We start from the raw sequence: 19,330 nt of genomic DNA, 5'->3' as shown, positions 1-19,330 counted from the left end.
ATGAGTTTTATCATTTTATACTTGGTCGAGTACTGGACAAGATTATTAATTGTATGTATAAATATGATGCATGCGTGTGTGTGTGTGTTTTAAGCATAGATTGATTGAAATACAACATATTGTGTACTGTAATGTTCTGACAAGTGTGCCAAACGAGCTCTTTAAATGCATGGATGGATGTACATGTATCTATGTCTAAATTTGAATATTTTATTTATTATATTCATCAAATAAGTGTAACAGCTGGCAGAACTTTCAGAAATTATCATCCCTAACTATGCCATAGTCATTTCCATAGGTTGTTGTTATGTTAAGACTTAACAACTTACACTGCATATGCATCAAGCTATTATAAAAACCAAACAGGTACATATACATTGTACATTTTTGTACATATAAGATTGGGGAGGGGGTAAATGTAATGTACATTTTGTACATCTGACTTGTGAACATCTGAAATATATCAAACAGTTGGCACATACACGTAGGAGGATGTTTAATATGTGTAGTCACACCCAAATGGCTGATTTTCTTATTGTTCTTAAGGCCAAAAATTAAAGCAATCACGCTGTATGTGCTTTTAAGGTTTTTGGAAATCACTTTTCAGGGGTGAACAAATCCACTGGTCCGAAGTCCGGGACCAGTGATTTTTTGGGGCGGACCACACAAATTGGACCTTGTTTCATGTTAATCTGAACACAGAATAGAGAGAATAAAAAGTCATTTCTACTGCGTCTTCCACCAAGTATGTATATATTTGCATAGTATTTCAAATCATATTATGCAAATTGTGGTATTAAAATTTAGTTCCTGGAAAGTCATGAGAAGGTATTCTGTCCATAGTTAGTTTCTTTATGAGTGTAATTGACAGTAAACTTTGACATATTGAACCTGTAGTATTACTCCGCATATATCTAGTAGATGACTTGGCTGGTGACCTTTATGTCTCATCAATCACCTTGTCAGAACTGTTTTAAATAAAGGTGAGGTTAGGCTAAAAATATATGAAATAGAATCAACTGTCAATTAGTTACAGTTCAATGATTCTGTTATAAAATACAATGGTCATCTAATATACATATACATGTACACAATACACAGGTCCAGACAATTTAGTGCTTTTTTGACAAACACAATGTGCTATCACTTTGTATTAAGCTCTTACCAATCCCAAGTTTCAATCATTGTATTAAATTTGGCTTATTTGCATTGAACACCTGCATTGTTTTCAAGTCAGGAAAACTATCATTCTTTCGAAATCATATAAATTTTTGCTCTGAAGCATTTTTAAAGCATATTAGTAAGTTGCCTTGGTATTTGTAGGACCACAAGGCACCTGTAGCACAGTTAAAATCATATGCTGATGTATAGATATTCATGAGTTCAGGGGTGTAACTGATTTTTAGAAAATGAAAAGCAGATTTATATTTAATAGTTGCTTTCATGTACGCTTAGGGGACCATATCCACAAATCGTGTCCCATGCAACCTCTCTGAAATAAATCAGTTATCTCGGCCTACAACAGGCCTGCTGTACATTGAGGTGAGTCAAACCAAGTTAGCTTCACAACTCTTTGATCCTTGCTCAAACACTGTAGAGGTTATTGTTCCATGAGATGTTAATATCCTATTAACTCAGTAACTGTATTTGTATCATACCAGAATGTCTTGCCCCATCTTTTGATCAGGCCTCAGACCACTGGTCTGAGATTAGGCTGACAATTTGATTGAGAAAATAGTAACCTAAGGCCAAGAAAAAAAAAGAATTGTTTCTGGGCAGGATGACACGTTTTGTTGTTTTTTAATTCTCAACAAACCTGTCACTCAATCGACTATTTATGGCAGTGAATGTTCGTTTTATTTATTACTTTAGAAATTAGAGCAAGTGTGTGCGTGGGGCAGATGTCATGTTTCCCCACGGATCTGCAGAGTGCACGGACTTGACAAACATAAAAAAAAGGTTGACACAGGGGTATTTATAATAAGTGATATGCACGCTGACCAGAAACAATTCTTTTCCTCTTTTTTTTGGCCTAATAGAACTATAAAATGATGACCTTGAGGCAAAAGTATAATCTTCTCTAATCCTGATACTTTTAAATTCCACAGATAAGTTATCACTACATGTACTACAAGAAAGTGGGATTCAAACGTTGGGCTTTTGAAATTATTTGCTATTTACATTTTGTAACTCATGATATGATGAACTCAAAATGTGAACCGTGAGTGCCATGCACTCTAATCAAATGGTACATGTACATACCAGTATATATAGCATTTCCTAACTAAGCTAATTATATATGTAATCAGTACATGTTGCACAAATAAGGCTGACTCCAATCTTTCTCAGCCAGTTGTCTGCACATTGTATTTGCAGTTTGCAACTAATGTACTAAATGTACATGTCTATACAAGTATGAACTTAAAACAATTATTTGTTTGGTAAATGATTTATGGACAACTCTGAATAAATTACATCATTTAAAATGGCTCAAAGGCATAATACAGATAATAACTATGATGTAATAGAGAATTGTATGTACCAGAGATTACTTGCACTGCTGGGCATATACTAGTGGTATTTGCACTGCTATGCAATACTGAAACCATTATTATGCCCACATGCAAATGAGGACAAGATCTTTCACTACACTTGAAATCACATGATTTTTATGGAAATTTACCATTTCAAATAAACATATATAATAATAACAGAACCCCATGACATGTGAGTTCCAGTGTGGGTACTTGGAGATATTTGCAGTGTTTTTTGCTTCACTTTCACTCACTACACATTAGGGGCGTAGAGAACGCTGCAAGCACTCACGCAAATACCCCCAAGTGCACCACACTTGAACTCACATGTTAATAAGGGGTTCTGTTATATTATTTCATGTAAATATGGTGACCATGTGTAATTGTCTTTATTATGTCACCTATACTGGTTTATAACATTTAAAGTGAAATTTCATTCTGTGACCTTTTTGCATAACTATAAGAATATTGTTGTACAAAATTAAAGATTAGCATTTTACTAGAAATTCTAAGCAATCGGTTGAATATTTATCAAAGAAATAACACACATGAATTCATCTAAGACTTTCCCTTATTCAATTTTTCTTTAAAAATCCATCAACGTGAAGTAAATTTCAGTTTATTTTATTATTTTTCCCAAACTACATAGTACATGTACATGGACTCTGGAATGTACATAAATATATCATATTACTATAACTGGTCAATGTATTTATTAATTTATAAATGATTAAGATTTGACATGAAATATGACGTATTACTGTCATTCATACATTTTCCAATCTGAATAACAAGTTATTACATGTTGTTTAAATTACTTTTATCATCAAATTGTTTGATTTGACAGCTATCACAGCAGGTGACTATTTTTTTTCTTTATACACATCAATAGGTGCAATCTGATAAAAATCGGATGTAGGATTATGGCTCGATTTCTTTATTTATCCGCACATGTATTCCTTCCTGGCACAACAAAATCAAGAAAAATAACTTACAATAAAACAATGAAATAGAGGTATATACACAAACCAAGGTGTATTCCTACATCAGGTGTTAATTAATCAATAGTGATATTGATATTTGAAATATAGGCCATTCACACATACATTAACATATTATAAGCTTTTTGTATACCCTAACAGCAAACGTTGTACAGCTGCCACACACAAGATGAAAGTGAACCTTTCAAAATTTGAAAGTCAGACCACTGGCAAAATGACTGAAGTACCACTAGTAATTAATCAGAAAATTTAATCCACTTTATTTTGTGGTCAAGTACAAAATTCCCTTGGCAATGTCATAGATTGGTCTTGTATGAGGTATCGACTTGAATTATTATTATACAATGTTACTAAATTGCCTAAAGTATTGTATGATATTAGTATTGATTACTAAAGTAAAAGCCTTTTGGCATTCACACATAGATATCTAAGTGGAGGAAATGGAGAGATCTATAATTCACAGGACGTTCAATGCCTTTGTAATCACAAAGCAATCATTGTAAAACACTGTATAAACATTTCTCTCACTTCTCAGTAGCTTCTCTAAAGATCATGGACAAATCAACATTGAATGGACTACTAACACATAGATGCTGTGTTCTGATAAGAAATTATCCTGCCCGGCTCCATGTGGCTATAAGTGGCTAAATACTCATGACTAGCAGTCGTGAATTCAAATACACCTGGAAATAGGAGATTTTCTGTGACTGATCAAAACCCAGGGTACTTCTACTATACACCTTATCATTCAGCCTTGTTTCACTTCCAAGGCATGAATGGAAAATCTCTAAATCTACCTCACATTTGTTTTTAGAACATCACTGTAAGCCATTCCTAGTTCAAAAAACAATCCTACCCACATATACTGTACACTCATAAGACTAAAAGTCACACATGTACATGCCATTTTAGTTTATAATACATACATGTACGTACATGTACATTTATTTCATGACATAAGTTTGCCAATCAGATCTTACACATAAATCATAAATGCTGCATATTGATAATTACCTTGGTGTCAACAAGAAAATAAAAGGAAAATATCTTTTAAAGTTTTAGAGCATGACGGCTTTTAATTTGTAAAATTTCCATTTTGATTTGCAAAGTTTTGTAGTGAAACTTTAACATAAAAACAGAGTGAAAAACTTGAGGAGAGATTAATGCATGCATTACAGGGGAAATACTAGTACCCTAAATCATTTGGTTCAAACACTGTATTATGAATTATGGAAAAAAGCAGGAGAGATGGCTCATGTACCGTATATATGTACCTTATTCATTAAAAGCTGTTCACGACTCTGCTGAAGGAGCTACTCACCTAAGCCTTAAAGGCACTAGGTGGCCTACATGAATATACCATTACAATGACCTGCATCTTACAAACTTCTTAATCTTTTCAAAAGGTGAGAAGGTATAAAGAACTGCTTTTTAAAAAATCTGACACATCAACTGTAACAGCAGTATTAAATTTGATCTGAATAATTTTTAAGGAGTAATCGTTTTGAATAAATTTTTAAGTTATAATGATTTCAACTCTTTTTGCAAAAATGTATTCAAGTGAGATACTGCTTATATTGAAACCTGTCAATGTTTTTCACATTGCCTTTGTTACATGTACTGTGCCATATACAGGAATGGGGAGGCAACTACAAAACTCAAATACATGTACATGTGCTAAGTTTCTCCTCACACAAATTATGCAGCTTGAAAACTCTCAAGGATTGTATGTTATCCCCAGTATAAAAGAGAAATTGTCTATCAAAGTCAAAAGTAATACTTCAATATCATGTCAATTCCTTTGAACATGGTAAGTGTATTTACATGTACATTGTGTATAGTTTGAATGAAGACTGACACTCAATCAGAAATACTAAAAGCACATCTTGTGATACCAGATTCCAAATCTGATAATTTATGTTGAAACAGCTTTTTTGTGGTCATTTTAAGCACTTTATAGTTACATTGTTATTGATAGCACCAGTTGACTCACAAGCTTAAAATAACTAAAATTCATGATTAAATTATGATAACTGAATTTAAGAGAAAACATTTGTTTGTTTTATTCAACCTCTCCCTATATTCATTGTTTGCCCTAGCTGTTGACGACGTCAGAATGAGTCGTGAAACCACTCACAGTTTGCAGGATCCACAAATAGAAAATGCAGCCCTAGTTCTTTTTTAAATGATGGTACATGCTGTATGAAGCAAGAGTTTAAAATTACAACTAAACACAATAGAAATGTGGAAAGACTGATGCAGTGGAGATCTGTGTATAAATACATTATAGAGTACTTACTGCTAGTTTTAAATTTCACTTGACTTAATACCACAACCAGGTCACTGTCATTTTCCAAGATTTAAAACCAAATCAATTTTACATTACAAATGTATATTAAAGTCAAACTTTTAAACTGAACTGTCAAATGAGGGTGTGCAATATTATGAATAGTGGTTTCTTCCCGAGTATTAACACTGAAGTCATGCAAACCTAAATTGCCCCTTTTCATCTGGTATACATGTAAAAAGCCGACACACCCTTAAAGAACTGACATGTCTGCAGAAGGCAGGCAGAATAAACATGTGCATGCTTATTCTGTATGCTTTTTCTGAGCATAGGAATATACATGTACTATATTTTGATCATTTGGTTTCAGTTGCATAATTTTTACAATGTATCTGTCTAATCATGATTAGAGGAGTTCCGTTCCCCTTCCCTTCCCTTCTATTCCTTATACAATGGATTGGCTAATCAACTGAATATACAAATTATATGCAAAATCTACATCAAAACAACACAAACTAATCTGAACAACTTTTTCCTACTTTTAATGTAAATTAGCCGCTATGCAACCAGACTGTCTTAACAATGTACACATTATGCAGTTGCAGTGTAGATGTGGGTGCATGATTGATTGTTGATTGCAATATAGATTATTATTAGATCACTTATAAATTTTTTTCTCAACCTCTCTTGTTAACATTTTCGTGATTTCTAAACAAATCATTTAATTTAAGGCAGAATAAATTGAATAAAGTTTGACAAAAAATGCTTATCTCTTTATCTTGTCTCTAAAATCCTTAAAATAATGGCTCTAAAAGTTTGAATATGTTAAAATTATGTACATAAACATTTGTATATCATCATGGTACTTCTTCTATCAATGTATTCTTACATCAAACAACTTTAATACACAGGTTATAATGCATGTAAGCAGTTCACAGTTCTTTAAGCATTAACATGAGCTTTTGATCTGGCATTTGTCAACCATTTGTCTACTACCAAGCTGGTAAAAAACAATTCGTCAATCATCAAGTTTACATAAATGTATCCCAATGAGTCTGCACATTCAGTGAAATCAGTCTACAACTCACAAGTCATTGAAGATTTCTCCTGAACAATAAAAAAATTGTGCTAAAAATACTAATTCTATCGCTCCGTTTTTAATTTAATTTTACAGATAACTGCTACAAGCCACTGATAATATATAAATGTCACAGTGTTTTACAAATACATACACTGTATATTTCTATTAGTACTCTACTGAGGACTGAATTAAAGAAAATCTATTATATACAAACATTTAGCCTGTAAGTTTTTGTATATATCTTTACAAGTTATTCTCTTGAGGAAAGACTGATGCCACCACAAGAAGAATATCTATTTTATGTTATTTGTCTCAATCTTTTATTAAAACACCCAACTGTAAAGCCTTGGAGAAAAGTTTATCCACATTCTGAATGAATTTTCATTACATTAATGCTCTATATTCAAAATGTCAGTTTAAAAAAAAGCTTACCACTGTACCAGTACACTTCATAATATGGGGGTAGACACTTGAATATTCACTATTACTTTGTAACAGTTTTTGAGTTATGCAGTAAGTTCTGATTTTAACTACCGGTACACATGTATGTATGCCTGCCATCCTGTCAAATTTGAATATGAAGTGAACAAGTGAATATCGCAATGAGCCAGGTTTGAAAGAAATTGGATATACACACACACACACACACACACACACACACACATGCACAGAACTCTGGGTCCTTCAGGGGACTTACATGTAAAAAGTCATAAACTTGGAATGTCATTTTCAGAAATGGAAAAAGTTGGCACACACCTGCATACCTCTCAACACATTATGAGCTGTATGTAATATGCCAGCAGCTATAACTGTATTGCTGAACTCAGACATACCTGAAACTTCAATGAAAGCACCTTTATGCATGAACAGCTGGCAAACACAGGAAGCACTGGCAGTGACTAGATAGTGGAGTGAACTACACAATTTCCTAAACCAGGAATGGTTTCGGGACATGTCATGTTTCAATGTAATGGGTTGGAAGATTTACAAATTGGATTCATCCATGCATCCAGACAGGTAAGGTCACTGATTCTATCAGGATTATTGGCATCAGAAAATGACTAAAAAGAATAGCAAACGTTCCTTGTTAAAATTTCAGTTATCTGTAATAATGCCACACTGCTAACAATTATTTCATTTCAGGAAAAAGTATATTAAAGTATATACATGAATGAAATGGTTCATGCTCACACATAGTATTAAGATGACTTCCCTGCCAGTCATCAATTTTTTGGGCAGTATAAAAATAACATTGTTTTCACAATATAAAAACATGGCAGCTGAATATATGCAAGATCACACAGAAATCCCAGATTTCACAATGATACCTAATAAATTAAGTGCTTACGTCATTTGCATGCCACTTTTATATTTTAAGAACTGGCATACACACACAAATGTGAGCTATAGTGAAACTTTTTAAAATCTGCCTATACACACAGGCAGTACTACAGTTGTAGCCTTCTTGTAGACTTGAAGGACAAACACTTTTTCTGCTATCCTATTATCCTAACTGACATTTTCATTTTCTTGAATTTTTGCTCGTTCATCTCATCTACTGATGGTTTTTACAACTGCCAGTATTTGCCTACCATTCTATCAGAGAATCTGATTGGTCGAATACGTAATTAGATATATTTAAAATCATAATCAGGACACATGATGAATCCATAATTAGGTGGTTTCATGAGAGGCTATGAGAAATAGATTCTGTTTAATACATGTATTCTAACTGGTGTTAATTTTTTGCACATGTTATGTGTGGTGGGGCATGGCTTAAAACCAGCAAATCTGAGGACTGGTTGTAGATGAGATGCATAAGCAAAAATTCAATATGTCAGTTAGGATAGCGGACACAGTGTAGTAACATCCTTCAAGTCTATCATACAAGTCTCATATATACAGTCATACAGGAAGACTACTACAGTTAGCATATACCTTTAATTAACCTATCACATCAAAAGTGTAATTTATTTCATTTTTTTGTCCTAAAAAAGATAACTTTCAACACAGAAAATGACAAAACTTTCATAAAGTTAAAACAAAATCTTTACAATTTTTGAAAAAGTAAAATATAGACAGAAACATGAGCAATACAAATGTACCTATAGTATGCCATTTTCTATAACTACCAAATACTTTTATAACAACATTAAAATTAATTCAGAAAAGAATTCATATGAATGCACCACAAATTTACAGCAAGACAAATACATTAACATCATCAATCACTAGACACTCAAGCCTTTTATCTACTCAGTATCCAAAGACCTAATTCACTGATTTGTACAAGAATACTATTCCATTGTTGAATTACACTAATTGGTCTAAAAAAAATCAACTGTAAATCTTCTGCTTGGCAGAGTTTGTGCTGCTGACAGCAAAATAGAGCGCTACATTTGTATTTTTTCAATTACCTTAATTAAATATGAATGTTAAATATATAATATATATATATATATATACATATATATACATATATATATGTACATATATATATATATATATATATATATATATATATATATATATATACATATATATATATGTATATATGTATAAATAATATATATATATATATATATATATATATATATATATATATATATATATATATATATAAACAGTGTGAAGTCTACAGTTTGAGGATTAGAAATTCAACCAATATATACGACATATATAATTTGAAATTTGATAAACTGAGAGTTGTTTAAAAAAATGAAGAAGATAAACAAGCTTGTTCACATACAAAGGCGTTTTTGTAATGGTATGGGTAAAGTGGTTGTTTTTAAAAACTCATGGATAAATAATTCTTTAAGTGAAATGCCTTTATTTGGTAATAATAATGATCATTAACCTGACAAAGACAGAGAGGAAATGTACAGAAAGGGGTTAACCATTCAAGAAGAGAAATTTAAGGATATTAAAGCTGGAGTTGTCTAGTTGGAGAAAAATAATTCATTCTCTTCGGCCTTTCAAATAAAAATGATTGAATTGGAATTTCAAAGCAAAGTGTATTAATTGGACCAAGTATTGATTTTAAACCCTCTTTACTCTTGCCTTTGTGTTTTCAGAGAAAACGAAATGCCAATAACATAATGGGGTTGATATCAATTAATATATTTGTAATTTAATTTCATATGTAAACTTGTCTTTAAACCAATATTTGAATATGTAAATGTTCCTTTAACAGAGCATTTTAACACATCATTTACACCAAAATATGGAGATTTCCCAAATGCATGTTTTCATTGATAGATAAAAACAGATAATTTTAGTGAAAATTACTTGTCATTATTTTCTGGATATGATAGTGGAATAGAAGCATTAACTACAAAATAATGTTTAAAGTCCTTTTATCAAAGTTTTGCTATTTTTGAATAATTTTTGGCTGCTTAAAATTCACTAAATCTTACTTGAAGAAATTGTTACTACACATATACATGGCTGAATTACCTACAAAAGTATGCACCAGGTTTTGGATGGTAGTATGTACATTGAATTGATGTCCACCGGTAAATATTGCCAATCAAGTATAGAAAATAGAAGTAATTTGTCACATACAACTACCTGTAATTGCTTTGTGTACACACATAATCACAGGGTTTTGCAACATTGCCAGGTGTGTCGCAAAGAATCCGATTTTCTGCCGTTTTTTGTAAGTTGCCTCTCGCGTTATCAAGTGAATCGATCATTCCCCTGTGTATGCATTTATGTGTAATTGTGAGCCTCATCACAAGTGACAAATTGTTCACAAAATTGCCAGTGTATCTTGGCCTTTTATAGGGTTTAATCAGTGGGTTATTGACCAATGAATATAACTATACGAACATATTGATAATTTTTTAAAAAGCTAAGAATATGATCATTGAGGGAAAACTATTCAACTTTAACATATTAATACATCCTTAGACATATCGTATTTAACATATTAATATATGCTTAGACATAACATATTTAACATATTAATATATCCTTAGACATATCATATTTAACATATTAATACATCCTTAGACATATCGTATTTAACATATTAATATATGCTTAGACATATCGCATTTAACATATTAATATATGCTTAGACATATCGTATTTAACATATTAATACATGCTTAGACATAGCATATTTAACATATTAATACATGCTTAGACATAGCATATTTAACATATTAATATATCCTTAGACATAACATATTTAACATATTAATACATGCTTAGACATAGCATATTTAACATATTAATATATGCTTAGACATAACATATTTAACATATTAATATATGCTTAGACATAGCATATTTAACATATTAATACATCCTTAGACATATCGTATTTAACATATTAATGTATGCTTAGACATATCGTATTTAACATATTAATACATACTTAGACATAGCATATTTAACATATTAATATATGCTTAGACATAGCATATTTAACATATTAATATATGCTTAGACATAACATATTTAACATATTAATATATGCTTAGACATAACATATTTAACATATTAATATATGCTTAGACATAACATATTTAACATATTAATATATGCTTAGACATAGCATATTTAACATATTAATATATGCTTAGACATAACATATTTAACATATTAATATATGCTTAGACATAGCATATTTAACATATTAATATATGCTTAGACATAACATATTTAACATATTAATATATGCTTAGACATAACATATTTAACATATTAATATATGCTTAGACATAACATATTTAACATATTAATATATGCTTAGACATAACATATTTAACATATTAATATATGCTTAGACATAGCATATTTAACATATTAATACATCCTTAGACATATCGTATTTAACATATTAATATATGCTTAGACATAGCATATTTAACATATTAATATATGCTTAGACATAGCATATTTAACATATTAATACATGCTTAGACATAGCATATTTAACATATTAATATATGCTTAGACATAGCATATTTAACATATTAATACATGCTTAGACATAGCATATTTAACATATTAATACATGCTTAGACATAGCATATTTAACATATTAATACATCCTTAGACATAGCATATTTAACATATTAATATATGCATAGACATAGCATATTTAACATATTAATACATGCTTAGACATAGCATATTTAACATATTAATATATGCTTAGACATATCGTATTTAACATATTAATACATCCTTAGATATAGCATATTTAACATATTAATACATCCTTAGACATATCGTATTTAATATATTAATATATGCTTAGACATATCGTATTTAACATATTAATACAACCTTAGACATAACATATTTAACATATTAATATATGCTTAGACATAGCATATTTAACATATTAATATATGCTTAGACATAACATATTTAACATATTAATGTATGCTTAGACATATCGTATTTAGCATATTAATACATCCTTAGACATAGCATATTTAACATATTAATACATCCTTAGACATAGCATATTTAACATATTAATACATCCTTAGACATATCGTAACATATTAATACATCCTTAGACATATCGTATTTAGCATATTAATACATCCTTAGACATAGCATATTTAACATATTAATACATCCTTAGACATATCGTATTTAGCATATTAATACATCCTTAGACATAGCATATTTAACATATTAATACATCCTTAGACATAGCATATTTAACATATTAATACATCCTTAGACATAGCATATTTAACATATTAATACATCCTTAGACATAGCATATTTCACAGTTTTAGGTGTCATGTACCGGTACATGTACATGTATTTAATGCATGATTATCCCATTGCCTTTTGTGAGTGCTTGTTACATACATCTGACATCTGATAATATATACACTCTCATGCATTAAATCTGATAATTAATGCACTCTCATGCATTAAATATTATATGTCATTGATCAGTCTCATTAAAATCCGATATATAGTGTACACTTCGCGATATTTGGATGTTACATTGATTGTACATGTAGTTTGTTCTTTTGCGAGTGCTTGTTACATACATATGACATCTGATAATACAATGTATATACACTCTCACATGTGTATCCACATGCTGACCCATGCTAGGTACATGTATACATGTAGGTGTTCATTTATTGAATGATTATCCCATTGCCTATTTAGCCCTGTTGTTATCTTTACAATATACATAATCATTTGGCTGTTGTCATGGGTATGGTCATGTTCCAACTTGCTAGACATATGTAGTATATATGCATTGTTTGAATGCCGTCACTCGTCTATGAATCCCTGACGTTATCTCATATGGCTACAGGTTGCTATGGACATGGTCTTGTTGCTAGGTATATTTGCATATACATTTTTGTATTTTTGAATGTTTATTTATGTGTACATTATAGTCCCTGTTATATTTGCAATATACGTTATCATTTGGCTGTTACTATGGGTGTGGTCATGTTGCTAGGCACATTTACATACATCTTTTGAATGTTTATTCACTTGTCTATTAATCTGCCTTGTTATCTTTGCAATATACAATGTATGTGATCATTTGGCTGTTGCTATGGTTTTCTTGTGAAGCGCCAGATAGATGGGAAAAGGGATCATCAGATTTTGCTGCACCAAAAGAAGTTGTTGAGCATTAGGTGTCAAATTACCTTAGAATAGAATTTAGAGAGTATCTGATGAGAACTATACGAACAAATATTCATACAAACTCCATAGTGTAGAATTCACCAACCGCGAACCGTTGTATTCATCAGGGACAATTCTCTGCTTCCGTAGAGAACGGATGAAAGGTGAAGTAATTTCAGTGGTCACGACAAGTATTCTCACAAAAGACATATAATCCCTGCTTCATTTACAGACGGTAACAGGGGTCAAGATTAAAGTTGTTAACTCCACTGACATTTAGAGTTAGATTGACATTATGCAGAATTCAATCTAATTGTAATACATGCTGGTGAAAAATTAATCCTCTATGAACAGTTCTTTCAGTTGTCTTAGTATAAGTTTAATTCTCAGACTTACCTTATATTATAAATATGTCAAGTTGGTATTTCACAAACCAGCTGAATTATTAGAGTTACTTCAAAGCATGTTGTGTCCGAAACTGCAAACTTCTTTACCTACAAATCATAGCTGCACATAATGTGCATTATAAACAGTATGTACATGGCAGGTATATTTTAAAAAATAACAATACTGGCTATGCATGTAAAGTTGAAAATATTTCAATTACAAAGAGGTTTGATTTTGTGAATGGCAATAATTTTGCATTCCATTCCTTTTGGCATTTTACTGCTGGACAAATTCTGGCTATTTAAATCCTCTTTCTACCACCAGTGGGGTATTACAAAAATAACTAATACAAGTTGTTGGAAAAACAGGATTACAAGGTAACACATATACAATATTTTTTAAGTAATGAATACTTTTGTCAAATCAATTCATGAGTAAAAATGTTTGATTACCTACAAAAATGTAAACATTGTCAAAGTAAACGTTGCAGGTAATTTTGTTGATTTCCACAATAAAGGAACTGCAGTTACCTATATATTGGATGTGTTAACTTTAATAAACATGTTAGTAATATTATGAAACATGTTGCCCATTTTTAGGAAGTGTTACTATGGTAATGTCCATGAAATTGTTACTGTGGTAATATCCATATTTGAGAATTTGCTACATTACTCAAAATACATTTATATACATGTATATACTTACATATGTATGTCTTTGGATATGTACATGTATTGCCTAAACACACACAGTATAAACTACAATGTGTATGTGTTACCAATATTTTGGGAATGTGTTTAGCATCTTACCCTAAAAGTATGATTAGCAAGAAGTGTTACCATGATAATACCTTGAGAATGTAACTATTGAATGTGTTCCCTAAACAGAAGTAGAACTAAATGTAAAACTGCAAACACAATTGTCACCCTCAAGGCATTTTCAAAGTCTGTCATCTCTGTTTTGCTAATCAAGTATACATATACTTCCCCTTTCCCTTGTACATGCATGTACATGCATCTGAAACAATCAGTTGCTTGAGTGAAACTCAACTCCAATTCTAACATTTATGGTGTGATAACAAAGGCTGACAATTTAATGCATTTAGAAAGTTTCTAGCAAAGTGATATTTGTTTTACATGTATAGGTAAAAGAACTTTTCCTTACAAAATTCTATAATTGATAATTATTTCATTTGTGAGATTTATAACCTTCCAAATCTTGTATGGTTCATTTGTACAGGTCTGCATTTGAAATCACAACACAAAATTTATGTAGATGTGTTATCCATATTTGGAAGAGTATTACTCATATTTGGAAACATGTTAATACCCATATTTGGAGATGTGTCATACCAATATTTGGAAAAACACATTACCCATATAAGAATTATATTTGGGGCTATGTTGCCAATATTGAGGAATGTGTTATTAAAACTATATTTGACTATGGCCTACCAACATTTGAGAGAACTTGAGAATTTATTCCATTATTTGGAAAAGTGTAATTATCTTTATAAACATTTACATTTAGGAATTACAAAACAGATATTTATAAATGATAAGTAATAGCTAGAATAACAGAATTTAACATACCTTTCCACAATATACAAATTACACAAAACCTACATTTTCAGAGGGTAAAAAAAGTTTTCCAAAAATTTGTGTGTCATGGGAAATATATACAAATATTTGCAATTTTTGCACTTTTTACCTGTGTTTTTTTTTTCATGAAAATGATGGCATGATGATCTTCTGTGAAAATATTAACCACTTGCAAGAAAAAAAGTATTACCCAAAGGGCCTTTATACAAATGTACAATGTAGTCATCACATGTTTATCATACTCTGTTTTGGTATCTTACATGTATTCAGTTTATAAGATACATGTATTCAGAAATATTCATCGGATAGTCTTTCATAATATACAGATGTGCATGTATATTTCTGAGCCACAATTTTAACAATACTTAAATTAAAAGTTAAAAGGTCTCTTTTGCAATTTTTACCTTTTCTCTTTCATCAACAGACTAGACATATCAAGTGAAGGACACCAAAATAACAATATTCAGCTAGCTTTTCTGAATATTGCTGGTGGTGGCTTCAGATCTGTCCTGTTCACATAGCAGGCTGCGACACCAGCATATTTTAACCTTTTATTTATTTGAAATGCAAATGGATCTGCCTGGAGTTCATAAATATTATATTGCAGAATCTAAATATTAACCTTTGCTCTGGAATCACAAACAGCTTAACTTTTGTTTAAATATTATATGTCATTGATCAGTCTCATTACAATCCGATATATAGTGTACACTTCACAATTTCTCATTTGGATGTTGCGTTGATTGAACATGTAGTTTGTTCTTTTGCGAGTGCTTGTTACATACATCTGACACAATACCATAGGCATTCCCGTACCAAATCTGGTACCTATGAGTAGCCAATCAGAATCCATCTTATAATATATACACTCAACATTCAAAATTGAAGGAAAGAGAACCACCAAACAATGACGATAACATCATTGTCTGCAATCAGCGCTCATGCTCTTTTAACAACCTTAAAATCATTAAATTTCCTTTACACGTTCATACAACGTTTCTTCAATCTCACAATGTCGCATAAATCTACTTATCTCTAACTTGATACATAGACATTAGTATACATGTAGTTAAGCTTTTTTGAATTTCATTTTTTCTTACATAAGTACTTTAATTTTATAGGAAAAGTACAACACACTCTTAACAGTATTTTTTTCATTATAAGATAATTTTAGAATAAAATTGTTAATGTAAATTTCCTTGATCTAAACAGATATATTATACATGTATGATAAATATGTAGGATTTATAAAACTGTAGTGGGTGTATATATATATATATATATATATATATATATATATATATATATATATATATATTGATTGATTGATTTTAAATAGTAATCCTTATGGATGTAACTAATTCAAGTTGATACAAGTTAATTGATACTTTTTTACATTTTAAAGTTTATTATCATATTTTTAAGATATATCACATTCAAAGTATTCTATAGGTAATAAAATGAATTTGAGAATGACTTGCTACAATGGAAGAGACGAGATCTCCTATGACATCAGTATATTCATTTGTCACTGTGCAATATTGATAAAAATCAGCAATCTATTAACCAGTGGTAGGACAGCATCTAGGACAGTGTATGTTGCCCTTGGTAACATTGGTTGATCTCAGACAAAACAAGCCTACAGTAAATTTAACTTCCTCTGTATCTTAACCTATGACAATCAATTATAAATTAAATATCTGGGAAGAATCTATGAGGATATACCATTGGCCTTTTCTACCAACGTAGCTTTTACAGGTCATCTCTTATAATTGTGTTTATATCTCATAATCTCTCCTCTTGAGATGAGATTATCTATGCTGTCAATATGCTTCCTTAGAGGCTGAGCCCATTGTTAACATTAACCAATTCCCTCTTAAAGCCAGTAGCTGTATCTTTGTAATATGTCTATTGATAAATTTGTAAGGATGCAAAAAAATAAGGATGGAACAATAGGAGAGATTGTCACTTGTATTGATTCCTGCGGTCTGCATTAACTGCCATCATCAATATGTCAGAGTCTAATTTTCATGTACCTGTCATCTGTTGTTGACATCAGCTCTTTCAATACTCTTATCATCTGTTACTGACATGCGTTTAAATTAGCACATATTGTGTACACTGATGATGTAATATATATGCTAATGATGTAAAATATTCCCATGATACTTTGTAAAACCGCAATGACTTAAAGAGATCAATGTCCATAATATTTTACCTGAATTTATTTTTTATCTTTACTAAAATATTTTGAATTTGATTTACTGACCTGGTGACCTTTGAACTTTGACACTGAGATGCACCAAAGTGAGTGATAGGTTAGGGCAGACTAAATGTGAATCATCAATGGTCTAGCCCTGATTATATCTAGATACTTGGCTAACTAGCTTGATATAATAATGGCAAATTACATTGTCAAGCCAACAAGCCAAGTATCTGGGCTTATGTGATTCTGTAAGTGTAGAAACATTAATATGACATTGTGTACATTTAAATGATGTCAAAATGTAGCTTCTTTTTTTTAAATTTTATTTTCATTTTTTTAAAGGAGAATGAGGAAAACATTTATCATTTTTTTAATATTCATTTATTTTTATTTTTATATCTATCACTTGTTCGACATTGTGACTTGTAATATAGTCTAGTAAATTGTCACTCATTACTTGGAGAAAGAAACCAGTCTTTTTGCTGTTGTTCTTTTGTGTCATTTATAAATATATATATATATATATATATATATATATATATATATATATATATATATATATATATATATATATATATATATATATATATATATATTCCAGAGAAACTTCATCAAATACTGTCATTTGCAGGAAATGTGTTTTTCTCAGGTGTGTTCAAGTTAGTATGAAAATCACAATTATTGCTTGATTGAATCAAAACTCTCCTTTATCATGTGTCTACACCATATCATATGACAACTCCCCCTCCACTGTGTCATGTGACAATACAATGTAGTAATTATCAGTGGCAACAATCACATATTTTGACATGTAATATATCAAATGTTAACATTTTTTTATATAATACGTCACATGAAAATACAAATGAAAAGTTTCCGAACAAATATATAAGTATTGACAATAGCCATGCAATACTTTGTGTGATGAGTTACCCTGTAAAAGTGTAACGATGTAGAGTTGCTAAAATAAGAACTGGTCAGACACTACGTGACTCATTAGCGACATCGAGGGACCATTTTTCTGCAGACCTCGGTTACTTTCACCAACCTGCTGGCGGATAGCTAGAGACAGCTTGCACAGCCGTTGACTGGGTTAGCTTTAATATAAACCTTACCCACCTGATAGAGTCCTTGTCGATGCTAGACGACAGTTTCTTTAGAATTACTTCGTTTTCGCCTTTTTCCAAATTGGTGACAACAGATCTGGTAACTTCGGCACGGTCTTGGTAAACCACAACGCTGACAACTGGGCACTGTGTCACTTCAAATATCTTGACGTTACCCAACTTTGCGCAACCGTCCTCGTCTTCCAGCAAAACACTAGAGCGTTGCTGTGCCATCTTCCTAGTCTACGCTATACGTACAGTCAATGCGTGTACACTGCACAATGTTATTCTGCAGAGTTTCAAGCTGTATCGAGCTCCCTAGGGTAACTGAAAATGTTCAAAGTTTTGCGGAAATTATCATAAACTAATATTGCAAGTAAAGTCGTGAGTTAACAGTTTTTCTGTTGTGTAATTCTATCATTTTTCTTAAAATCCTCCTGTATTTTTTTGGGAAAATATGAACCAATTGCACGAAAGCCAGAAATACGGCGACGAAGGAC

At 31.0% G+C, this 19,330-nt stretch overlaps 1 protein-coding gene across 4 annotated transcripts in view; it reads right to left on the bottom strand.

Annotated features, from left to right (window-relative positions):
* The window catches only part of LOC144453925 (protein F37C4.5-like), a 95,905-nt gene extending 76,789 nt beyond the window's left edge, over positions 1 to 19,116 (bottom strand). For all 4 annotated transcript variants that reach the window (XM_078145284.1, XM_078145283.1, XM_078145285.1 and 1 more), the window contains exon 1: positions 18,844 to 19,116. In XM_078145284.1, the coding sequence (XP_078001410.1) occupies positions 18,844 to 19,064 (221 nt within the window). In that variant the 5' untranslated portion in view covers positions 19,065 to 19,116. The remainder of the gene's footprint in view (positions 1 to 18,843) is intronic.
* Positions 19,117 to 19,330: the final 214 nt, after the last annotated feature.

The sequence above is a fragment of the Glandiceps talaboti genome, chromosome 3 (assembly GCF_964340395.1).
Source record: "Glandiceps talaboti chromosome 3, keGlaTala1.1, whole genome shotgun sequence".
Classification (NCBI taxonomy): Eukaryota; Metazoa; Hemichordata; class Enteropneusta; family Spengelidae; genus Glandiceps; species Glandiceps talaboti.
Note: the sequence above shows the minus strand (reverse complement) of the source record. Positions and strands in the feature narration are given on the sequence as shown.